The 24612-nt window shown below is 55.0% G+C and overlaps 9 protein-coding genes across 9 annotated transcripts; 4 read left to right on the forward strand and 5 right to left on the reverse strand.

Annotated features, from left to right (window-relative positions):
• Positions 1-10: 10 nt before the first annotated feature.
• On the reverse strand, positions 11-946 carry PG998_004429 (uncharacterized protein; the record flags this gene model as incomplete). Its single annotated transcript, XM_066871247.1, has 1 exon — positions 11-946. The coding sequence occupies one exon, from the start codon at positions 944-946 to the stop codon at positions 11-13; it is 936 nt and encodes a 311-aa protein (XP_066734997.1).
• Positions 947-1753: 807 nt separating this feature from the next.
• Positions 1754-5318, forward strand: PG998_004430 (uncharacterized protein; the record flags this gene model as incomplete). The annotated part of the gene is made up of 7 exons (XM_066871248.1): positions 1754-1968; positions 2031-2323; positions 2382-2719; positions 2786-2966; positions 3008-3168; positions 3413-3932; positions 3982-5318. The coding sequence occupies 7 exons, from the start codon at positions 1754-1756 to the stop codon at positions 5316-5318; spliced, it is 3045 nt and encodes a 1014-aa protein (XP_066734998.1).
• Positions 5319-5608: 290 nt separating this feature from the next.
• PG998_004431 (uncharacterized protein) lies at positions 5609-6382 on the forward strand (the record flags this gene model as incomplete). Its single annotated transcript, XM_066871249.1, has 1 exon — positions 5609-6382. The coding sequence occupies one exon, from the start codon at positions 5609-5611 to the stop codon at positions 6380-6382; it is 774 nt and encodes a 257-aa protein (XP_066734999.1).
• A 1606-nt stretch (positions 6383-7988) lies between these two features.
• On the forward strand, positions 7989-8662 carry PG998_004432 (uncharacterized protein; the record flags this gene model as incomplete). Its single annotated transcript, XM_066871250.1, has 2 exons — positions 7989-8484; positions 8550-8662. The coding sequence occupies 2 exons, from the start codon at positions 7989-7991 to the stop codon at positions 8660-8662; spliced, it is 609 nt and encodes a 202-aa protein (XP_066735000.1).
• Positions 8663-8767: 105 nt separating this feature from the next.
• Positions 8768-9766, reverse strand: PG998_004433 (RNA recognition domain-containing protein; the record flags this gene model as incomplete). The annotated part of the gene is made up of 1 exon (XM_066871251.1): positions 8768-9766. One exon carries the CDS (start codon positions 9764-9766, stop codon positions 8768-8770), a length of 999 nt encoding a protein of 332 aa, XP_066735001.1.
• Positions 9767-10396: 630 nt separating this feature from the next.
• PG998_004434 (Succinate-semialdehyde dehydrogenase) lies at positions 10397-11929 on the forward strand (the record flags this gene model as incomplete). Its single annotated transcript, XM_066871252.1, has 3 exons — positions 10397-10801; positions 10861-11745; positions 11816-11929. The coding sequence occupies 3 exons, from the start codon at positions 10397-10399 to the stop codon at positions 11927-11929; spliced, it is 1404 nt and encodes a 467-aa protein (XP_066735002.1).
• A 1297-nt stretch (positions 11930-13226) lies between these two features.
• Positions 13227-15453, reverse strand: PG998_004435 (uncharacterized protein; the record flags this gene model as incomplete). Its single annotated transcript, XM_066871253.1, has 2 exons — positions 13227-13472; positions 13570-15453. 2 exons carry the CDS (start codon positions 15451-15453, stop codon positions 13227-13229), a joined length of 2130 nt encoding a protein of 709 aa, XP_066735003.1.
• A 1039-nt stretch (positions 15454-16492) lies between these two features.
• PG998_004436 (phosphomevalonate kinase) lies at positions 16493-18133 on the reverse strand (the record flags this gene model as incomplete). Its single annotated transcript, XM_066871254.1, has 3 exons — positions 16493-16957; positions 17008-17575; positions 17871-18133. 3 exons carry the CDS (start codon positions 18131-18133, stop codon positions 16493-16495), a joined length of 1296 nt encoding a protein of 431 aa, XP_066735004.1.
• Positions 18134-18958: 825 nt separating this feature from the next.
• On the reverse strand, positions 18959-21692 carry PG998_004437 (uncharacterized protein; the record flags this gene model as incomplete). The annotated part of the gene is made up of 2 exons (XM_066871255.1): positions 18959-21511; positions 21579-21692. 2 exons carry the CDS (start codon positions 21690-21692, stop codon positions 18959-18961), a joined length of 2667 nt encoding a protein of 888 aa, XP_066735005.1.
• Positions 21693-24612: the final 2920 nt, after the last annotated feature.

Below are 24612 nucleotides of genomic sequence, written 5' to 3' on the forward strand. Positions count from 1 at the left end.
TACGTCCCTTTCAAGTCAAGCCCCTATTCAAGAAGATGAAGTAGAACAGTTCTCTAAGCTGAAATGTGAGATACAAGATGGGAAAGGAGAAGATGCTGATGAAAGTCATATGCATGGCAACGGGGACCAGGAAAGTAGCACTCGTGGCTATGGGGCCATGGGGGTCCTGCTGTAACGCCACCTGGAGGCAACCCAGCACCACAGTCACAGCCGAGTAGACAAAGACATAAGGCGCAAAGAAGTGGCCAAAGTACGTGCCGTAGTTGTGCGTCGTATCGAAGTAGCTCTGGCCGCGGAGAAAGATCTTGCACCAGAAGTTGAGCCGCGTCAGGCGCAGCTCCCCGTAGTGGTAGCGAGGGGCCACCTGTCGGTCCTTTAGGTGAGCGAAGCCGCCAATAAAATGGCACCATGTGTTCCACTCGACGTTGCCGGGGACCAGGCCCAGAGTCTTAGCAAGATGCAGATCCGACGGGTGCTGGATCAGGCTGGCGTAGGTACGGATAAAGCCCTGGGCCTCCTGCCATGTCTTAACCGCCGAGGCTTGCCTGGACACATGATGCCCGACAGTGGCATGGTTGGCAAGGGGGGCCAAGAGGTGCGTCTGCCAAAACGCGTGACTGAGAAGGCAACGGGGGATGGGCTTGACAAAGATGCGGTCGTAGTTCCAAACGAGATGCAGGTCAGCCCGCTCAGTGATGATGGTTTGGCGCCCCTTGACGAGCTGGTGATGCAAGGGGCTGATGTTTCGTCGATTCGACACCAGGAATAGCATGCCGTAGAGGCGCTCCAAGCGCTCCGTCGACAACTCGGCCGTGATGAACTTGAGCACCGCAGTTCTGTCGTCAAACGCTATCAGCGGGCTAGGGGAGGCGTCAGCCAGGTCCAAGACAAGTTGATCCTTTTCCGAAAACAGCAGCTGAACTGTCTCGTCCGGAGGGGTCTGCATTGCAAGTGACATGATCCGAAAAAGCAAGCAGATGGGGGTCGGGTCGAAAAGCAGGCTGTACGCAATGGTCTATTGTTATCTTGGATGATCTGATCAGACTGATAGTGTAAGGTGGCACATACAAACAAGGAGGGCACTGGATGACAGGTTGCATATACAAAAAAGGGGGGCAGTGGGTGATTAAAATAGGCATAGTATCAGGCGCCAGAGGGCCAAAGCCTCATGGACTCATACTACATTCCAAGTCTAGAAATAGATGCATCGGCTTGGCCTGCGTTGTCCACCAATGAGCCACGTGTAGGCGGCCATTCACCGAGATTTCAATGGACACAGCAAGGCTTGTTTCGACTTGCATTGATATGGATGCAGTGTTACCCAGCAAGCCAGTATTGCACACGGGATAGCGTGCATGAATGTCGACGCCACCACCATTGAGGCTGGGCAATAGGCAACTGGGCTTCAACGCCGGCATGCATATGTTTTAGTTCTTTCTTATTTCGCCCAGCTTCAGCGATGGTGGCGTCCGTACGCAGGTCGCACCGTCCTGCACGGGGCCACCCTTCACTGTTCGCGCTTAATGGATCGGTACATTGGCAGCTTGTACCGCTAAATGGGACTCATTGGAGCCATGCGGAAGGCGTATCACAAGCGTATGTTTGCTCGCTCTATCAACTTCCAGTTGCTCATGGCCTGATATCTTATATAGACTGGGCTAGTTGATGACGCCGCCTACTTACTTTTATCTCCATCATTCAGGTTTAAGAGCTCTGCAAGTACTACAACACGATTTTCCACGAGATCTAAGCCATGTCTTTGAAACAGAAGGCAGAAAAAACGTCGCTTTCACCGTCGGCTAAGGTGGAAACTACCATTCCACCCCTACCCGGCGCTGAAGAGCCTCCTGTGACACCAAACCCTTCTACAAAGTCCAAGGCCCGTCCCAATCCGGTAAAGATCAGGCCACAGGATACGGGGCTTAAGATTATGTTCGAACCACCAATCCTAGACGATATCGAGTACGAGTAAGTTTCGAATGCACTCAACCATTACTCGATACCTGGAAGATTCACTGATATGTTCGCAGTGTCGTCGCTGTACACGGCATCGCGGCATACCCACCTACCGCTTGGGAGCATCGAGTGACGAAGGTCAACTGGCTTTCTGATCCGACCATGCTTCCGAGCTCACTCCCTAGAGCACGGATCATGACCTATGGTTACCACTCTTATTGGTTTGGGGACGACGCAAGGCGCATTTCTATCGAGAGTGTCGCTACTGAATTCCTCCAAGACCTTGAGATGAAGCGATCCAAGTGCCAGGACCGTCCACTGCTATTGGTGGGCCACTGCTTCGGTGGTCTCGTTATGCAGAAGGTAAGTGAGAGTCTGGGAAGCTTGGGTATTCACGTTGCGCTATGAGCTAATGATTACTCAAGGCCTACACACTGGCGGTTTTGCACCCGGGCGACCATCCTGGAATACTAGATTCAATAACCGGCATGGTATTCCTGGGTACCCCCACAAAGGAGTGAGCAACGGCTCTAAACATTTCACAATGTCGGAAGTATACAAGGCTATCCTCGCGGCAGAAGTCCACACACAGGATAATGTCCTTCACAGTATGTCGCAGGACAACGACGTGCTTCAAGAAACTGTGCACAACTTCACCAGAGCTGTGGGCAACTTACAGGCCAGAGCACCGAAGCTCTTCTGCTTCTACGAGTCAAAGGCGACCAATACTGGGTTGGTTGCCGGGCTGAAAAAACACCCCCTGGTAAGCCCTGAATCTGTCACCTAAAGGCAGCCTTTACTATACATCAGTGTTTGACCGTTTACTTAGGAATTTGTCGCAACCGAGTCCTCAGCTACATTGAGTGGCCACGAGAAGCGTTCATTAGCCCTGAACCACTTCGAACTGAACAAGTTTGAAGATCGCGAGGATCACGGATACCAAATGGTCGAGTACCAGATCGTGAAAATGGCGGAGGCTTCGCACGACATCATCCGCCGCCGGGAACAGGGTAATTAAGAGAATCTCCGCCACACACTCATTGACGGCAAGATTGCGGTCTGACGCCCGATGAAATCACAGATAAAGCCCCTGCGAATGCAATGGTTTCCAACTTTACAAACCGAAACCATCTGCCCTCCCCTTGCGGCGCCCATCGCGAGGGAAGAGCATTTTGCGCCAAGGGGCGGGGTGTTGAAGGAGCTGGAGGACAAGTTTAACAAAACCTATATGGTTGTGTTGCGTGGCGATTCTGGGCACGGGTAAGCGCTCGTTGGTCCGGCCCTCGTTCCAAGCGGGCGTGGTTGTGATTATCGAGAAGCTAAAAGTAGTGACATCTATAGCAAAACACACATCGCTGTCGAGTATGCAAGCTACTTCCAACGCGCCCACCCCGGCTCACATGTCCATTGGGTGAACAGTGACTGTCCGATCCAATTCGAAAATTCGTATAAACAGATAGCCGAGAAACTCCACCTCAGCAGGGCAGAGGTCAAGACTAGCGGAGTTCTTGCCGCGGTTCGCGATGCTCTCAGACAAGATGTCAGTGGCCAATGGCTGATGGTACTGGATGGCCTAGAAGACCTGGAGCTCAGGGAGAGCTCCGGGCTCGATTCTGGAAACCTTCTCCAGGAATACGTCCCGAAGTCGTCCCATCGTGCCCAGATCTTGGTCACCACCCGATCTAGAACTATAGCGTCTCACCTCGCTAGAGGGAGCGCTCATTCCATTATCACCGTACCCCAGCTGTCGGATAAAGACGCATCATTCCTGCTTCTTGGCCAGTCAACGTCGAATAAAAACACGCTAGAATCATCCATTTCCACGGCAAAGAAGCTGGGCGGCTCAGCAGGCACACTGACCCTGGCGCATCTATACAGGAAGAAGACGCGCGTTAGCAAGACTTCTTTTAGCTGGAAGGAGTACCTGGACAAGATGTGTTTGGAAAACGCTCCCCCTCAAAGGAAGCCAAATACCTGTGAGAGCTTGGCAACTGATGTTTGAACTACTGCATAAAGATCATGTAGATGCAGCAGAACTTCTACTCCTAGTTGCTTCGCTGGATGTGGGGACTATTTCGAGTGCCTTCTTCGACAGGAATGAACTTTCGGTCCTGAGTAAGAGACTGGTGGACTACGGCATGATTGAGCCTTCCGCTGATCGCAGATTGGTCAACTTGACTCCGGTGATTCGGCGATGTGTTCGGACATGGCTCCGGGAAAACGATAAACAGGACTCGCAGGAGGCCAAGACGCTTTCAGCCGTGGTTTACAGATTCGACGAAACTGACGCGGACACATCCAGCCACATCCTCCCATGTGCTTTGGCCGCCATAAAGTTCCAGCCGACAACGACCAAAGGTAAGAGTGATCTCGCCGCTCTCCTCTGGAAGGTCGCCATTTACTACAAAGACCACGGTCAGAACAAAGTGGCCCATGGCCACCTTGAGCGATGTCTCAAGCTTCGAGAAGGTCACTCCCATATAGACGAAGACGTAATCCAAGAAACAAAACGGATGATGGAGGAAATCAAAGGGTGGACTCAGGTAACATCGAGAGAGTCAACGAAAGGCACCAAAAATGTAATCAACGTCAGTCCGGCATCCATAGCAGAAGAGCAGCTCCGGGTGTTGGAAGAGATACAAGGCGGCGATCATGTCGGTACTATCAGGAAGGCGAGCGACTTTGCGAAACTGGTAATGATGCACGGGAACAAAGGCACGTCCAGCCAGGCAATATCGCAGTACCAACGGGTGCTAGACTGGTGCATCAAGCATCGCGGGCCCGACCACTTGGACACGGCGCGGCAGCAGCACAACCTGGCGCTCGCCTACGAAGACAGCGGCGACCACGGACGAGCGACGCAGCTGTACCTGCAGGCGGCCCAGACGACGGAGCAGAGCCTCGGCCCCGAGAACGCGGAACAGCACCGCATCCTCGCCAACATGGCGTGCATGTACGCCGAGCAGGGCCGGGTGGGCGAGGCGCAGGAGGCTTTCGAGCTGGCCCTGCGCGGCCAGCGGAGGGTCCTGGGCTTCGACCACCCCGACACCCTGGTCACGCGACAGAACATGGCCATCTTGCTGGGCGATGCTGGCCAGCTCGACACGGCGGGCACCTGGTTGCAGGAGATTCTGGTACTTCAGGACCGACTCTTGGGGCAGCATGATCGAAACACACTGTCAACGGCTTGCAGTTTGGCTCAGAACTTCGGCTTGCGCAAGCGGTACGAGGATTCCGCGACACTGTTCAAGAGTACCTGGGAGATTCAGAGAGAAGTCCTAGGGGAAACCTACCGGGATACCTTGAAGACGCGGGCAATGCTCGATCAACTGATGCAGGCCAAGGGGAAATCGAAGAACTAGCTGTTTATAGTTACGATAAAGACGCCGCATAAAAGAAATATTCATGTGTCGTAGTGCTCAGTCGCCCATCGGAAAGACAAGGTCCCCCGCCCCTCTAACCATCCGGGGTGGGGTAGGAGCCGGAAAGAGCTGAAAGGAGCTGGAGGCAGCTATTGGAGGGTCGGCTAAATAGGTAGCCTACCCCCAAATACATCAATTATCGCAACGATTTATTAGCAGAACGTAGCGGCGAAGCGTTGCTATCGTTTGAAAGAAATAAACACTCGAAATATTACACTCAATACCCTAATATGGCTGCATCCACGAACAAAGCTGCCCAAGCCCTCAAAAGCCTCGTCCAGCGGAAAGGACGGCCACTCGTCCTCACCAATGTCTACGACCGCCTCTCGGCCCAGGCTGTTGCCGAGCTACCCCAGACCGAGGCGCTCGCCACGGCCAGCCACGCCATCGCCAACGCGGCCGGCCTCCCGGACGAGGGTCTCGACTTCGAAACCAACATCGCCGCCGTGAGGGACATCGCCGCCGTCGCGAGGCAACACGGCAAGCCGCTGACGGTGGACATGCAAGACGGCTACGGCGCCAAGCTTGAGCGGAATGTCGGCCGCCTCATCGAGCTCGGCGTCGCCGGCGTGAACATCGAGGACACGGACCTGGCCACGGGGAAGCTCTACCCCGCCGTCGACGCCGCGCTGCGTATCCGACGCGCGCTGGAGGCCGCCGCCGACCTCGGCGTGCCGGGGTTCGTGGTGAATGCGCGGTGCGATGGGCTTCTTCTGGGGGGCGGGCTGGGAGAAGTGCTCGACCGGGGGAAACGGTACTTGGAGGCAGGGGCTACCACTATCTTCGTCATCGGCGGCTCGGAGCGGGGAGGAGTCAGCAGGGGAGAGGTGGAGGAGTTGGTGAGGGCCTTTGACGGGAGACTGAATGTCATTCTGAAGAGGTCGGCTGATGGGCTGTCGACCAAGGACCTGGCCGAGATGGGGGGTGGCTCGAATCAGCGTTGGGCCTACCCTTCAGGCTGTGGCAATGGCTGCGCTCAAAAAGGAGGCCGCGGCGATTCTTGATACAAATTAAGCGTCGTAGGAATGAATCATAGGCAGCGCTTGGCTAGGCTATGCATTGGGACTTGTTGAGATACCGGTAACGATCTATGCTTCTGGAGCATTGAAGTTGATGCTTCCATTGACATTGCGAAAAAGCCCAGATTGTACTTTGAATATAAGGTGTTGTGTGAGCTGAATCTAATACATACGACCACATCCTGCTGAATACTAGGGATCCCGTCCGCTCTCCCATATATAAGCAGCAGAGAGCCGAATTAGTACTAGGGTCGGTGACGACCTGGGAATCCTCGGTGTTGTATGTTTTGCATTTTTGCTTGTCAAGTCGAGCACCACTGGAACCTGTTGAGGATTTGCTATGTGTGTGCATGGTATGCATGGATCAGTTCATCAATCACCTCGATTGCTGGAGTTGGTTTTTACTGTTTGGATTGGGAGGAGCTCAAATACGGTCTGGGATTGGCTTCAACGAGTTGTGCCGCAACGCTTGGGTGATGAGTGGGTGCAGCAGCAGCCTAGCGGCCAACTGAATATCCCGTAGCGGGTTGGTTATCTACTGCTACTACACACCATCGTCATCTAGGTATGAGCTTGGATTGCCTTGTCCCGGGATCCCGTTCGGATTTTAAAATGTGACGGACGATGCCATTGGTTCCGATATTGGTGCGGCGCGGTGCGGAGCGGATAAATCCGCACTCAGCTTTGCAACCTTGTTCCCCTGTGGGTGGTTTGGCAAACTCGGCGCTGGCGTACTGCTGATCTCAATTCAACGCCTGCGCTACTGCAGCTGTCAGTCACCAAAAGGTCTTATCCAGACTGCTGGGTGCTGAAGGAGGTTTTGGCCCGGATACGAGAAGCCATCAAATGCCGACTGTCGTGGCCAATTCCATATTTCTTTTGCAGATGGAAGTTCTCGTTTCAGCTCAAGCGTCCTGCGCGTGTAGCGAATCGTTCACAGGTGACTGAGTAGCTGCCTTGCATCGCAAACGCCGAAAATGTTCAAGCGGGCGAAGAACAAAAGTCCGCACCCCACTAAATCGCGGCTTGTGCCTCTGCCGCCCACCGGGCCCAGATAGTCCTCAGATTAGCGTCGTGATCTGGGGCTCTTTCTATCCGTCTGAGCCTGATAGCCGGCGATCCTTTGCTTTTTCCCCTTACTCGTGGAAAGGCCGGGTTGGCGGCAGGCCTTGTCAGTCCATGACAAGCAAGCAGACAAGCTACGGGGGTGCGAACCCATGGGGGAAATGAGAGCCAAATGCCTAAGGAATCATTACCAATCGCCGGGCCGTAAACAGGGTTCTAGGTAGGTAGATAGCCAAGTAATTAGTTTATAACGATGATCATCCCGCTTCTCTCTATTCTGTGACATTTCAATATACAGCCTTGCTCGACAATACGTGCCCAAACCACCGTCATGCAGCTTCCCATTCTTTGCAGTCTCGTGGCCTTTCTCCCGTGGTGCGAGAGCAACAGGGAGCCGGAAGGCCATGGATGGCAAGCAGCCAGGGCCGGAGATAGTGAGTTATGCCTCAAAGACGTCTCCATTCACAGTACCAAGATAAGCTACTGACACCAGATTCACATCAACCAAGGCCGGTCGCCATGCCCCATGCTCAACTCGCTGGCCAACCACGGCTTCCTCCCCCGCGACGGCCAGAACATCGACTCCCAGACGGCGACCTCGGTCCTGCAGGACGCCCTCAACTTCGACCCGGCGCCCTTCGTCGGCCAGATCCGCGGCGTCATGGCCGTCTCCTCGACGGGGCGCAACGGCACCTTCAACCTCGTCGACCTGAACCAGAAGCCGTTCGAGCACGACGCGTCGCTGTCGCGCAACGAAGCCTCCTCCGGCGACTCGCTGCACTTCGACCCCAAGGTGTGGGCGCAGACCGCCAGCCACTTCCGCAACAGGGACGTCATCAGCATCGAAATGGCCGCGCGAGCCCGCGCGGACCGCGTCGCTACCGCCAGCAAAACCAACCCCGACTTCAACTTGACGGAGGCCCAGGTGTCCACGACGTATGCTGAGAGTGGCCTGTACTTACTGGCTTTTGGCGACAAGACCAATGGGAACGCGAGAACGGATTGGGTCAGAAGCTTCTTCGGTAGGTAGACCCCTCATTGGATGAGCCCCGTCCATGTAGAATGTTCGCAACTGACTCGATAATAGAACAGGAGAGATTGCCGTACAATCAAGGATGGAGTAAGCCTCGGGAAACAATCTCGGCGGCGGATATCGGGGCCATGGCCAAGAAGATTGCGGCCGTCCCCGTCGGAAAGTGATCGGTCGGATGACACGGATATGTCTGTTGGCGGGGTATCGCATGGGATCTGAATGTAGCGCTCAGGCAGTTGTCATTTTTAGGGGGTATCAATCGATCTATGCTATTACAGCAACATGCTCATCACTCTTTGCGTCTTCTCGGGTAGCTTGTCCTCCCTCTTCTTAGCCATGGACGATTGCTCGAATGTGCGCCTGACCTTGGCCTCGGGCGCTGGACCAGCACTTTCTTTCTTGGCCGCAGTTTCCTTCTTCGCTTTGGCGTCCGCCTTGGTCTGCTTGGTGTCCATAATCTTGGCCTTCTCGACGTTGCGGACGAACTCCTTGTTCTCCTTGTTGGTGCGGCTGATTTCGGCGCGCATCCTGCTGGCGCGCTCGGCGGTCTCGGCCGAGATCTGCTCCGTCAGGTTGTGCCACTTGAAGCCCTTGAGGTAGAGCAGGTTCCAGATGTCGTCGCGGTAGTAGGTTCCCTTCTTGCCGCCGATGGTCCGGGCGTTGAGCAGCTCGACGGCCGCCTTGGCGTCCTTCTTGTTGAGGAACTCGACCCAGCCGTCGGTGAAGGAGCGCTTCTTGTTGCCGCCGTTGCGCACTCTGCGCGAATGCGCGAGGGGGTCTTCGGGCGACAGGAAGATGCGGTTGATCTTTCCGTAGGGCTCCAACAGCGAACGCAGCTTCTGCGGCTTCATAAAGGGCGGGATGCGTGACAGGTAGACGACGCCGGACTTTTTGATGGCCTTTTCCGTGGCGACCAAGTTCTTCTTGGTCAAAGGTTTCGACAGTCCTGGAAGCTCGCCCGCCATACTGTCATCGTCCTCCTCATCGTCGCTGCCGGCATCATCCAGCTCTTCGTCGTCGGAGCCGGATGCCGACTTTTGGGGTTGCTGAATCTTGGCCGCCTTGGACTTTCCCTTGCCCTTCACCATTTGCTCATCCTCGTCCTGGCTGGCAATGTCGTCCTCATCATCAGATGGGTGGTCCTCTTCCACCTTCCTCCGTTTCGCGCTGCGGCTGGTTCCCTTTTGCAATTCCTCCTCGGATTCGTAACCACCAACGTCCTCGTCGCTTTCATCAGCGTCAAGGAACGCGTTCCTCTTTTGAGGGGCCATCTCGGTTGAGTTTTTTAAGTGCTCGCTTCCAGAATCCGGCAAATACCAGATCAGAATTGGACTGCAACTTTCTTGTTTGAAAACAGCTTGAATTTGGATATCTGTCGACTGGAGTGAGAGTCGAATCGAATGAACTGAGTTGAGAAAAAAGGTTGTAGTGGAGACCGGCGGTAGAAATTTAGTGGACCGCCCATCCCTTGATGCACCTGGAGCTTATCGCAGTGCATTATCAGTGCATTATCGATATCGATATGGCGATTAGCACCCCACGTTAGCGCTGCCTCTATCGTTATCGGACCTCAGTACTCAGCGCGTGCCTGTTCATGTTATGTCATTGCCCCTCCAGGCCCGCCAGCCTCCAATGATCGCGGGGTTCGAGTCACCTGAATCATGAACTGGCTAGACTGGGTGCCACTGATAGATAACATCCAGTGTTAACGTGTCCGATATCACTCCGATTACTTGCTTTGCTCTTTGGACACCCACTACAACATCCAACATATTCGTCTCATCGATTCTTTTTGATTGAGAACCAAGACTGATTGCGAAGCAAAATACCACATCCCCGTTGCCTTTCAATCTTTTATTTCCCATCCTCTGAGCCACTTGCCACTCCACAGACTCGCCATCATGTCGGTTGAGGTCATCACCACCATCTCGCCCACCACCAATGAGGCCATCATTACTCGTAATGGGCTCAGCGACTCCGAGATCCAGGAGCTTCCCAAGACTTCTGCCAAGGCATTCGAGTCGTGGCGGAAAACCTCACTCACAGACCGTCAGATCATCGTCAAGAAAGCCTTGAAGATTCTTGGCGAGAAGACGGATGAGCTGGCACAGGAAATCACCGTACAGATGGGAAGGCCCATCAAGTACACCGGCGTCGAGGTCACTACTGCCATCAAGCGTGGCGACTATCTGGTCAAGGTCAGCGAGGATGTCCTCAAGGACACCGAGGGTGAGGCCGAGAAGGGCTTCAAGCGTTTCATCCGCAAGACACCCGTGGGACCCGTTCTCATTCTCTTCCCGTGGAATGTAAGTCGCCGCGCTGACTTCGTTTACCAGTCCTTACTGTCAGCTAACCATCGCACCAGTACCCATACCTTACCCTGGTGAACTCGTTGATCCCGGCCCTGCTGTGTGGCAACACTGTCATCCTGAAGCCCTCCCCGCAAACCCCCACAATCGCTGAGCAAGTCGCCAAGGCCTTTACGGAAGCGGGTCTGCCTTCTGGCGTCCTGCAATATTTCCACTGTGGCTCACCGACCATGATCGAGTCTATCGTCAGAAACCCCAGCATTGCTCACATCTGCTTCACCGGCTCCGTCCCCGGTGGGTTGGCAGTGCAGAAGGCAGCCTCGGATCGATTTATCAATGTAGGTCTGGAACTCGGTGGTAAAGACCCTGCCTACGTCCGGGGCGACGTTGACCTGGACTGGGCTGCCGATGAGATTGTCGATGGATCCATCTTCAACTCTGGCCAGAGCTGTTGCGCTATCGAGCGTGTTTATGTGGATGAGAAGATATACGACGACTTTATCAAAGCTGCCAAGAAGGTCCTTGAAGGGTACAAGGTCGGAGACCCCTTGGACTCCGAGACCCAGATCGGCCCAGTCGTTTCCAAGCAATCGAAGGAGGCCATCGCCGCCCACATCAAGGATGCCCTCGATAAGGGCGCCAAGGACGAGACCCCGGATAATGCCACCTTCAAGGAGTTACCGCCCAAGGGCAACTTTGTCAAGCCCACACTCCTTGCTGGCGTTGACCACAGCATGCGAGTCATGACTGAGGAGACATTTGGTCCCGTCATCTCGGTTATGAAGGTGAAGTCGGATGAGGAGGCCGTCAAGCTTATGAACGACAGCGAGTTCGGGTTGACCGCCAGTATATGGACAAAGGATACCGAGAAGGGCTACGAGCTAGCCGACCAAGTCGAAGCCGGAACCGTGTTTGTCAACCGCGCTGACTTCCCGAGCCCAGTAAGTCGATCATGCTATTTTGACGTCCTGTTTGTACACACAAATCAATAGCCACTAACATGCTCAATAGGACCTCGCCTGGACAGGGCTGAAGAATTCGGGCAAGGGCGTTACCTTGAGCAGGTTTGGGTTTGACCAGTTTGTGCAGCTGAAGAGCTTCCACCTGAAGGATTACCCCAAATAAGTATTGTGCACCGAGTGGTTCCCATCTTTCGGAGGTACTAGCAACTCACGCAAGGCGAGACGTCTACCAGAGAAATCAGGATGCAAATACACGTTGAAAAAAGATAAGGCGCTGTTCTGGGGCCCGAATTTGGTACGCGTAGGATCCCTTTTATCATGGCATACCAGTGAGGCTATGCGATGGGTAGTGGTTCCCCTGGTGTTTTGAGTACTTGAGCCCAATATACCCTAACAACTGCACGTAGCCGCTCAGCTTCTTATTGTTTAGCACCTGCATTCCTGTAATGAAACGGACATGTATGTTGGCTGGTTCGAGGGTTGCATCTGAACAGTCCGATACCCGGCTGAAGAGTGCCGAGGCTGCCGCTAGGCGTATAGAGCCGTGGTCCTCCTAGAAGGCTGGAGGACCAGGGTTCAGTGAATGTGCACCCTTTCCGTCACGGACATCTCTTCACTCTGTCCCGATGACCTTGACTACGGTCGAAGCGAGAACCTCCCCGATGTTCCAAAATAGATGATACATGGACTAGCCCTATTGTTACTGCAGAACAATAGAAAGCAGCAAAGGTGGCATCGGACAATGAGTTAGGAGATTCAGTGCTGCAAAGTGCTACTCTTAAGAAAGGAAAGAAAAGACAACGGAAAGGTGTCCATGGTGGACTGCCACACGGAGCCAACCACAGCGGCTCTTACGACCACCCTATTCCTACGCGACAGTTGGCATGCAAAAGTCACGGCACCCTTCCACGAGTGCGTCTACTGTCTAGCTTGTTAAGATAGGCCAGATGGCACACTCGGTTTTGGCTTGTCATTTGGGAACAAGGACGAAGTGCCAAGCTGCTGTCCAGCATTTTGGAACAGACCAGACGACGTAGTCGATTTTGGCTTGGCACTTGGGAACAAGAACGAAGTGTTAGGCTGTTGTGCATGTGGTGCAGGCGGCGAAAATAACGAGCTTGACTGTTGCTTAGCAGATTGGGTTGCTGTCTTGACCACAGGATCGGCCTTTCCGCGTGCTGCAAAGTCAAAGTGGACAGGAGACGGCCTTTTCTCCAAGTTTTCAAAGATACTAGGGAATTTGGCGTCATTTGGCTGTCCCTTCTCTTTGTTTCGTGTTTTTGGAGGCGCATCTGGCGTTGTTGATTTCCTCGTCGCTGTCGATGGCGGCCGAATGATCCCAGCAACCCTAGGCGGTGGCGGCGAATCATCCAACTGCACGACGGCAGGAGCCATGACTGCCGGATAGTCGTCAGTGGTAGCTCCATATCACGGCGAGGCATTGGAAGGGGGAGGGGGGACTAACAGCATACGCCCCTCTCACGGTACTTGCTACATAGAGCCAGACCTTCTTTCAGGGCTTCATGATCCTTCTGCAATTGGGCGCGCTCTTCGCTGACCTCGTGTGGCTCTGCAGCGAACCGTTCAAGCTCATCAAGTTCCATCTGATTCACCATCTGGGTGGTGAAGATGAGAGGGACCTCTTGAATGAGACAGTTTTCGATGGCGAGAATTATGACATTGTCGGTGAATGTGCGCAAAGCCATCTACATATGTAAAGTCATTTAATGGTTCAATACCATTGACGGAGTAATACCTGGGGGTTGTGGCAGGTTCGGGAAAAAACTCATCCAGTGAACATACCTCGTAATACGCTTGGGACTTTTCAATAAGTCTTTCTACCCCAGATTCGCTGACAATAACCTCCACCTGCTCATTCGGACGCTTGCGGCACCGAGTTGTGAGAAGCTTTCTGAACTCGGCATCAAGCGGCTGCGGATGGCCATAGTGGTAGTGGCGAAGGAGCTCACGCAGTTTCTCCTTGAGAATCAGGGACTTCTCCTCGAAGAACGGATCCACCTTCTCCGTAAGGATCGCACTCCGGGTCCTTCCATCCGGGGTAGCGATGTAGTTCAGTAATAAACCCACGAAGTAACGGGACATTTCGAGTACGAGCTGAATGTGACGCTGGGCGATCCCTTCCCAGGGCTGGCACTGATCACGGAAGAGCTTCGTAGCGAGTTGGTCGTTTGGTGTACCAGGAAACTCGTTGCCCTGGTTTGCTGAGGACTGTATCTCCAGCTCAGCAACAACAGTTTCGAAGCTCACGTCTTCCGGCTCGTCGACCTGATAAAGATCTTCCAAGAAATTGAGAAACGAAGGAAGTTCTGGCATTTGGCCATCAACATCATTATCATCATCATTGTCATCGCCCTTTTCAGGCACTCCATCCGATTTGTTGATGTCTCTGGGAAGAATGGTGCGATGAGAACCCCTGGAGGCTAACAAATGGGTAAAGACCCGGTTCAGATCTCGTACCAAGGCCCTGTACTTCTTTGCTCTTCTCTCCCATCCCAGACTCTGTTCGTCCGATGCTGGGTACAAGCCTCCAAAGAACTCATCAATGTAGTTCCCATCCACGGCATGTGACGACAACATGTGAAATTGAGAGGCGATCTTGTCCAAATGGGAGCGAAGTTCCTTTGGCGTAGATCGGGGCTCACCGAGACGCTTGATTTCGTTATAGCGATTGTCGATTTCCACTTCGATCTGCTGAATAACATCGGGAAGGCTCTCCTTGATGTGCTGAAGTAAGATACTACTCAGCTTGTCTCTGAGGCGATCTACTCCGCGATTCTTTGGGGGAACGGTCCGCCATGGGCTAGATAGGAAGTATTCGGATTCCTTCCTGTCCCTCTCATCATCCGAATCGCCGTGCTCGAGCTCGCTGCGATTCCGAAGAACATGCCATCCCAACGGCAGCTGGTTTGACTGGTGCTGATTCTTCGCCAGGCGAATGTAGGTTTCCTCCGCCTGAGAATAGGGTGGTAACATATCTGGCTTGGTAATTACGCCCAGGGTCCGTTTTCTTCCCTTGTCGTGGACCTCCAACTTGGATAGAATCTCTTGCGAGCTCAGCTGATTTCGCGCCGAGATGACAGCGAGAATGATGCTGTTCTTTTTGCTCGCATATCGCTCTACGAGACGATCCACAATCGCGCGGTCAGCCGCTGATAGGTCCTTGTCCTCGGCGTGGCCCAAGCCAGGCAAGTCCACCAGAGTGAGAGAGGGTACGTCAGGCCCGGTAATCTCCACGCGAATGACGTCTTGGGAGAGTTCAGAGCCATCATCAGGAAACACCTGGAGGCTAGCCTTCTCGATGATGCTTGGCAGAGCCGTCTTGTCAAAGGCCGTAACGCTGAAGCTGAAGAGCGCGGGATTGCCGTCTACTCTCTGTGAGCACTGGGGCTGAATCTGGACGTCGATCCTTGTCCTCGCATCGGTTCTGAGAACCAGCTCCGTCGTACAACGCGTGCAGAGCCCGTCCTTGACGGGAAAGCGGATCCCCGAGATGGATTCCAAGACCGAGCTCTTGCCAGCAGATCGGTCGCCGACTACAATAATCTGCGGAAGATCGACAAGGGGCCCAATACCGTGCTTTCGTAGTCCATCTATAGTGCCGAGGAGGGTCTTCTGCTCCTTTTGTAGCTGCTTTAGCGCATCCGTGTCGAGAGATATTCCGGCCATTGGCGGCTAGAAATGACGCGGATTAGGAATGCACAGAGGACAGTAACGTAGATCACAAGTGATCTTGGTCCTCATAAGGTTATGGAGAAACGAAATGTTGAGATGGTCCACCAGAGTTAGGTTGGGTGTTCAGTAATGGGAATACGTTTGAATAGAAGTTCGACACACTGACCGGATTACCCGTTCTTCAGGCTGGGTTATGTATGTTCAAAATGAGGCTGACCCCAATTCATATCATTAAGGTTTTCCTGGGAACCAACTGCAGCCGAGCTGGCGGTTCGGGATGTCCTGTGATTGGCCAGCTTGATCGCGTATATGCAGCACCGAGTCTCAGCCACTCAGCCGGTCAGGGGTGTTCATCCTCTCGGAAAAGCCGATCTGACAAAAGACTGGAAACTCGAAACAGTTCCGACTTTAACTCTTCACCCATTCGTCAAAGATCAGACGTGTTTCAGCACATTCTGGCGTATATCCTGGGGGTTAAATGAGGTCTCAGGAGGAAGAGCAATCAAGGGCCTTTTCCTGTAACTGGTGGTTGGTTAAGACCCTGGCAAGAGCCTAGAGCATGGGTTCAAAATCCTATTCTAGTATAGGGCAGCCACATGTAGCTAGTGGGCTGCAGTCAAAACAACACCCACAAGATTGATGTGGGCTAGGGGGCAGGAGATAGGAAGGCAAGCAATTGTGAATGCTCTGGTGGGTGAGGGAATATTGGGGCAGTATATCTAAGAAGAAGGGGTAGTGAGACGAGGATCAGGTCACATATTTCGAGTACATCATAGTCACCTATCCAGTGGATGGTAAAACCTAGATATCAATCTGGAAAGCCGCATTGGGCTGTTGTAATCTAGGAGCACCCAGTCAAACAAGAGCAATAATAAAAGGGTCTTCGGCTGCAAAAACAAGTCGGTCTATATTCATTCGTGGTGTATCTCGTAAATTTGTCTCGCCTGCATCAAATCCATTGGATCCCATTTATATTAGTTCCAGGGGGACTCCCCTTGCATTTTCGACCGTTGCACCTTTTTCTTTCTCTCGTCTAGCTCAACCAGCCGCCGTATTGATCCAAGCTCTCCTTGCGGACCCCCTCCATCTCGCCCTTGACGTCGAGCAGACGCACCATACCGCCGTGCTCCTTGCCCCAGCCCTTGACGAAGTCCTTGACCTTGGCCTCGGTCTCGGCGTCGTCGCGCATCAGCAGGGCGAGGGCGTCGAAGCCGCCGGCGCCGGGGACCACGCCGTTGTAGACGCCGTCGACCTCGGTCACCAGGGCGTCGAGCAGCGCCGTCTGGCTCTCGGGCTCGATGGGCACGCCGCTCTCGACGCCCATGGCGCGGATCAGCTCGCGGATGGCATCGACGGCCGGCTTGATCTCGTCCTGGCGGTCTTCGGCCAGGATCTGCCCGAGCGCCTCATTCTTCGCCTGCAGCGAGTCCCAGAGCTGCTTGGACGCCTCGGGCGCCGATTCCTTCCAGGCCAGCACCTTCTTCACCATGCCGACCGTCTGCGAGCCGCAGTCGACGTCGCACATGCGGATGGCCATGCCGGGGGCACCCGGACGCCCTCCTTGGTGACCTCGGTGTCCCACGTTTCCTGTTTGGTGACCAGGTCAACGACGGCGGGCGCGAAGCCCTTGGCTCCGGGCTCGGGCATGTCTTTCAGGATGGAAGGGCTGAAGCGGCGGTAGCGGCAGCTACCGTAGACGGCGGCGGCGATGTCAAAACCAGAGCCAACCTTGCCCTGGGCGGCACAGTGGGCGGCCTGGGCCAGGTTGTGCAGGATGCGCTTGCCCTCCTGACTGCCTATGTCAAACAGCTCGGCGGGCAGATAATGAGTCAGTAGCGAGGCGGTCAGGGAGGTGACGAGGGCGGCCGAGGAGCCCAGGCCAGTCTTGTTGGCGTCCTTGAGGGGCGTAGGGAACTTGGAGAAGCGGGTGGGGTTCTTCTCGGTGTTGGGGATGGTGTGCGGCTGCGAGTAGTAGTCGTTGTCGGCCAGGACAGTGAGGTGAACGGGGTCCAGACTGAAGGCGGAGCGGTGCCGCGACGGCGACACCGAGGCAATGTAGGTGAGAGCATAGGTGAGGGTGGTCTCGACAAAGGGGTTGGGGTTTATGGAAGAGCCGCTAAGTACCGATGGTGAGCATGCGAAGATGGGGGGCATCAATCAATTGGGGGAAGATGTAGCCATCATGATGCATGCCGTGTCATAAAGGGAGAGCAGGCAGCGAGTACAAACGACGGACGGGTTTTGATATGAGAAGAAAACACCATTCGGGCGGGGTAGCAGCAGCAAGAGAAAGCCTGAAAAGCGTTGACGTAGGGGAAAGGTGGTGGAACGTAAGGTTGCGCCACCCGAAACGGCCGTGTCGCGACGGCGATGGCGACAGATGACAATGACAAGAAGGCACAAGAACTTACGCATGGAGCTGGATGACTTTGATGCCGCCGCCCTCGGCGGACAGATGGTAGCCGTAGCGCCATTGGCTGTCCTGGAATTGCGGGCTGATGACGACAATCTCCTGGAGCTGGACGCCCTGGCTGGTCTCGATTTCGCGGGCGACGACGCTGATGCGGGCGCTCAGGCCGAAGACCAGGGCAGTGTAGGCCCTGTCGAGGACCAGGTAGCCGCCGGCCAAGAAGACCTTGCCCGGGGCCGAGACGGCAGTGTGTGTCGGCGCCATTGTTTTTTTTCGGTTTGTTTTACTCCGGGACAGGGTGGTAGTGCCGAGTATAAAGTAATCGGGATCGGCGGGATGTCGATCAATGGACGGAGGAAAGGGGATAATAGCAGGAAGAGGTGAGAGAGATTGGCGGGCGCAAATGCAGTGCAAGTGCAATTTGACTGGCGAACTCGCTGCTTCCTTCTCCTGACAGCCTGACTGACGCCTGCAGGGGGGGGATGCGGGGAAAAACTCGGCAACCCCCGACTCGTCCATTATTTGACATTAAGTGGATCGTGCGTGTCACTTCACCCAACGTCGTCGGCCATCACCACGACTACCATGACACATGATGATGACGGCGATACAATAGCATGCTTGGAATTCCGTGGTCATGCAATCTCAACAATCCCCCATTCGTTGCTCGCCCGGCGCCCAGAAACCTTCTTGGTGACTTGTCTTCTAGTGCATCAGGATTAGGCAACGACCAGCACTTGGACGCGGATAATGCCGTCGCCGCTGTCGTCGTGGAAGCTGGCCAAGAACCAGAAGCGTGTTTGGGTGGAATAAGGATGGTTGGTGGTTTGTCAATGTGTCCATTGCTATCATATCTACCTAGTAATCTATCTAGACCTATGCATGCATACTGAATGAAGCATATCACCGTGGGGACTGTAAATGGTCCAGGAATTACCCCTTTCTCTTTCCCTTCCTTTGCCAGCATAACTTTCATCATATCATAACAGACACCCCTGCGCGCGACGCAGTCCATCCTCTCAAACGGTGGTGCTTAGACATCGCAACGGCGGGAAGGAGGAAATACAATAATAACAAGCACTGTCCAGCTCAGACGTTGACAGCATGGTCGCCTGTCGGGAAGGCGCACTGGTACTCGAGCCCCAGCTTGACCATGCGGCCCGCGTGGAGCGTGACGTCCCACGAGACCTCGCCGCCCTTCTTGAGCGTCGCGACCGCCTTGCCCCAGTCCTTCTCGTCCTTGCCCTCGCGCCCGGGCTGTCCGGCCGGCACGCCGGCACCAGCCAGGGCCAGGCCGCGCGGCTGCAGGACCTCGATGCGGAGCCGCTCGTCCTCGCTGACGGGGACCTGATCGAGCACCGTGACGCGGGCCGGCGGGGGCTGTTTCGGTTGCTGCTGCTTTGAGGTTTCTGTGCCTGTGCCCGAAGAGGCGAGGGATCGCGTGTTGGTCAACGAGATGGTGCGCGTGTAGACGGCGCTGTCCTCCTTGTTGAAGACGCCCGACTGGGACCGGCGCACGTCGGGCTTAGGGTAGGCGACCTGGATGGCCGGGTCGACGCCGAGGCTGAGCGTGAACGAGTCGCCGGGGCTGCAGCGGGGCATGTCGGTGCGGCCCAGGAAGCTGCCGTCGAGCGTGAGGCCCGCGGGGCCGGGCAGCAGCGTCAGCTTGTTGCCGTTGCGCAGCTTGGCCTGCAGGTAGGCCACGGGCTTGTACTTGGCCACGACCGTGTGGCTGAAGGCGACGTTGGCGAAGCCGATGCGCGCCACGCGCTGCTTGGACGCCGTCGACGCCGGCGCGAGCGTCTTGAGGCCCGGCAGGTCGTACGTCGTCGTGAAGCCCGTCTCCTCGAACGTCGACTCCTGGAAGGCCAGCTCCGCCGGCGCTTCGGGGAGGATGGTCTCCTCATCAAGGTCGAGTGATTGCGCTCGGTATAAAGATTGCTCGAGACGACGAGGACCAGGAGGAGGAGGAGGAGGAGGAGGAGGAGGACCACTGCCAATCTTGGGCATGCTGAGGCTGGCGGCGCGAGAGAAGATGCTGGCCTTGGATTTACGGGCATTTTGAATACCCGTATCGCTCACCACGTTAGCTTCGGCGGCGACCGGTGCACCGAAAAGGCTTGATGTAGCAGGTGCTGGGGCTGGATCCTCCTCACAACTCGAACTTTGAAGTCTGTCCATCCCAGATGCTGGCTTTGCACTCACAGCACCAAAAAGGCCACCTGCCGCAGGTGCTTGCTGGGCACTCGACGCACTAAAAAGACGACTTCCCGTAGGCAATTGGGCTGGAGTCACAATAGCATGAGCGGATCGCCTCTGCAATGATGAACTAGAAGGGGCATTCCCAAAGAGAGCCGCACCTTGTGGAGGCGCATATTCGTAGGTCTCCGACGCGTAATAACCAGGTGCACCTCCAACCCTTCCCTGGGAGGCTGCAGCTGCAAACGGATGAACATGATAACCGAACAGATCGGAACGGTGCGGTTTCGAGTTGCTGCGCCCCGTCTGCTTGTTGGCCCAGGCGGTCCGGTGCGACTTCTCGTCACTGGAGTACATGATGTCGTTGTGGGAAAACGCCGAGCCGCCGTTGGCTCGGTATATCAGCCGCACGCGCCAGGGGTTCAGGGTCGGGATGGTGTCGTGGAGCCCGGAGAAGTCGGCCTGGGGCGTCGACAGGGTGATTTTGCAGTTGGCCCAGGTTTCCGACGTCTGGTTGGTCAGCTGCGCGTCGAAGCAGACGTGGCCGGTGTTGGCCGTCGTCGAGAGGACCATGTCGTAGGCCGGCGACCAGTACGCGTCCGTCGTGACGTAGCTGATCGAGAGGTCGCACGTGCCCGATGCCGCATCGCTGCTTTCGCCCTTGCCCGTGTCTTTCGACAAGGAAACGAGGTCGACGTCGCCGCTGGCGATGGAGTTGCGACGCGATGAGCCGGGCGTGTAAGAGTTGGCGTCCAGACTGATGCGGATGGTGTAGACCTTCTTGGGCCAGAAGGACTCGCGTTCCCTGCGGAGGCGGGCTCGTTCCTTGAGGGCCTCTTGCTGTTTCCGGTTGGCCTTTTTCTGCTCCTTCTGCCGTGCCATGACCTCCTTGCGCTTGTGCTTGGCGGCCTTTTCCTTCTCCCTCTGCGCCTGTCTCTCCAAGCGCTTCAGTTCCTTCTTGAGGCGTTGTGTCGTGTCCGCGACCTCGCGCAGTTTGACGTTGCCGTCCATCAAGTCGCTAAAGACCTTCTCCCGCTCGGCCCGATACGTGACAAGAACCTCGTCGATTCTAACCTCAGGCGCGTGCTCACTATCTGTGGTAACGAGCGTGCCGTAGGCGTTCAGGATGCCGAGGCGATCGTTCGCGCTGTTAACGGTCTCCTGGGCGCTCTGTCCCTGGTCCTCGGCGAGGCGGATCTTTTCGCGGACTTCTACCAAGGCGGCGCTTTCGGGCTCCTCAGCCTTCTCCTCCTCGGACTCAGAGGACAGATCTGAATCACCATCTTCATCATATTCGGGATAGACTTCCTCGAATATCTCACGGTTAGGTAGCAGCTCTACTGCGATGTCTGTGATGATGGCGGAACCAGTGCCTTCTACTTTGATTGAGTCCTTGTCCACGGTGGGAGTTAAGCCCACAATGGTGATTTGGTTTTCTCCGGCCTTCCAAGTATGTTAGTTAGCTGGGCTTGTGTAGGCTTGTGGGAGGGGAGATTTCAATCAGACTTACCTTAAGAGGCACATCTTTGATTTGACGATATATTTGTGCGCGGCCAGGAAACAGGGTCACCGACCGGGTTTCGAGCTCCCGAATGCGGTACTCCTGCTTGTGAGTCGCATCCATCATAGGAGATGGGCGGGTTGGTTTGCTGGTCCTGGATTGACGATGCGTGCTTGTGTGTGAAGCCTGCCTGTGCAATTAAAGATAGCAAGCTACGAAGGAGCGAAGATGGGAAGGAAAAGCACTATGGCGATCTTGTATGATGAATCAAGATATATGAACCGTGTGCCTGAGCTGTCGGGGCAATTCCAGGCACCATGCATTCCAGGCAACATGTAATTTCAGGCAGCAGCCGCAGTCACACAAGGCCAGCCTGTTCTGCTGTCTTGCCAAGGCGTAAGCAGCCTAGGCGCCCCATTGAGAGCAAAGATAACAATGGAGAGCGCGGCGGCCTCCTTGGACGATGAAGGAGTAAGGCCATTCAGTTTTACTTGATCTGAAAAAAGGATGGTGTCGAGTGTGGCATTGGTGTTAGAGGCGGGGTGGTGAGAGAGCTAGCGTTGAGCCGCTGACTGTAGGCTCCTACTAACTTGACCAAATAAACGCTGTGCCTCCCCCTTTCAACTATTGATTGACGGCATGCGACTTGGCTGCGAATTCTTTGAGCCTTTGTTTCTCTACATATCTTGTGCTATCAAGCGAGCGGCCTTATGCAATCTAGCAAGCTCTGGAACCAGAACGGTACCGAATGCCTACAAACATGGTTCTAGGGCGGATTGATTCAAGCCCGACACCGAACCGAAATGTCCCCAGTTGGATATCATCATGAGAAGGGAGTGGCTTGAGTCTCTTGCATTCGACCTCGGCCCGCCAGCGAAGGGCACTTTCAGGGACACGGCACCGGAAGGCCACTTCCATTCGCCCAACATGTCAGAGCCACTCGTGTAAGGCCCACGGCGTGGCGTGTCTTGATACTCGGTGCCTGGTTGGAGGGATGGACTCACACGATTCGCGGATGGTAGTGTCCTTGGAGGTGCCAGCTCCTTTCTGGGTTAGAAGACAGGAGCGTACAGAGCCTGTGGCTTCTCAGGGAACGTGTGCGAGCTTGAAAAGCTACAGCTGTGACATGACCGGGTGCAGCGCACACCTGTCTGGCAGCGATGGAGCGCAATTGCCATACCACGAACACCACAGAGCCCGGCTTACTACTTACATTCGGCTGCCGTTCTGGACGGGCACAGAATGCGCATTCTACTCAAGCACACGTCCTTGATTATATGTCGCGTCAATTGGCTACGTACGAGTCTGGTGCGATTTCATTTTGTGTGTGTCGGCCACCGAAGGACATATCATCTTCCTACGTTGAACGTTGAGCATGCGAGAATCGGCAAGTGACCACAAACGCGCCCACGCAAGCTACTTTGGATCTACATGGAAATCGCAAGCCACGCCAGTGATATCTTGAGAGCAGGCAAGTCCTTCGCCCACTAACGGCGCTGATTGATCTGCTTGCAGCCGGAGGGGGTGCCAAGGCCGAGACTGATCGATCTGGTCCCGGAGCGGTGAGATACCGAGGTTTCCTAGGCCGTATGCATTTTCGCATTTGGCTCCGTTCGCGGGCTTGGTTGCTAGGCCCCATCACCCTTCCACCAGTGAACTGGGAGTGAACGCTTCATTCCCTTGGTAAGCATTCGAGACTGACATCACTGGGTTATCTATCATGGATTTGTTGCATCTCAAGTCTAGATGATACGCGTATAATGTATGCATCAATTGGCAAGCTGTCGCAATGCGCCCAGGCATTGGAAACCCCGTGTGTGTGCAAACGTCGGCCCAATCGGGATCATTTCAAATTCCACTTACCGCAATTTGCGGAAGCGAAGGCAGTATGTACATGCATCATACATTTGCTGGGGCCGCGCTGGCGGCGTTTCTTTTATTTGCTTCTTTCTGAAGCCCGTCCGCTCGCCATGGGAGGCAAGTTCCGATCGCCATGGTAGCGGCCCATCGGGGTCAGGATGGCCTTTCTAGAAGCGGTGAAGGGGAACGTTTAGCAGTACATAATATTCCGGAGGATGATGGTGAGGGGTTGGCGGCTTGACTGGGAAGTTGAATTGGCAGACGATGGGAGGAGTCGCATACTGTAGATGTGCGCTGGAGTGGAGTATTTACTGGCAGCAATGCCGGGCCAAATTCCCGGCACCGGCGCTTTCGCGATCGGAGAGTTTCGACAGAGAGGGAAATTCTCTGCCCCCAGAGAAACAAACCATCAGCCCACTTCACTCACTCGTTCTACCTAGCTGGAAGAAAGAACCAAATGGGCTGATCAGGCACACATGTGACCGCACTGGGCCAGACGGCAATGCGATTATCGTCACGGAGGAGTAAGCAATTATGTTATGTCGACACGCAGTGCTGGCAGGCAGGCAGCATACAAGAGGCCCGGTTGGGATAGACAGGCTTGTTTCAGATAGATCCAAATCAGACGGCTCCTCGCAATGCACGCTCGATTGCCCTTTCATTGTTTTTGGTCTACGAGGGGATGGTGGTACGGCCAGCTCCCAGATATTGCCCCGGACCGTCTTGCGAGTGGCTGCGGGAGCTGAGAGTTGGTTTCGGCTCTCGTTTGATGAGCTGCGAAAGGACCCAACCACAGGCTAGCGTCTGTCGTCCAACAAACAACACCGCTGGCCCCCAAAAAGCATGGGCACACACACACACCCTTTCTGTCTGTCCGTCTCCTCAGCCCGAGGATCCCGTCCGTTTATTTCCTATTTCTCGCTGTCCTCACCCCATGTCGGTTGAACTAGCGAAGAGCAAGGAGACCGGGGGTAATGGTGCGGGATGGGGGGGAACACGCACACGCGCGACATTGTTCGTTCGCGTAACCACACCTAGCCACCCCGTCTGTCGTCTTCGGACAAACTTGTCGGGGTCGTGCGATCAAGAGACTATTGTATAAAACCGTGCTGCACTTGTGAATTGAACGGATTTGACTTGGTTACGTCAGCCGGTCTGTTGTACTTGGTAATCCCGTCATCTA

Source organism: Apiospora kogelbergensis, assembly GCF_038363985.1.
Source record: "Apiospora kogelbergensis strain CBS 113332 chromosome Unknown utg000002l_segment0_segment0, whole genome shotgun sequence".
Lineage (NCBI taxonomy): Eukaryota > Fungi > Ascomycota > Sordariomycetes > Amphisphaeriales > Apiosporaceae > Apiospora > Apiospora kogelbergensis.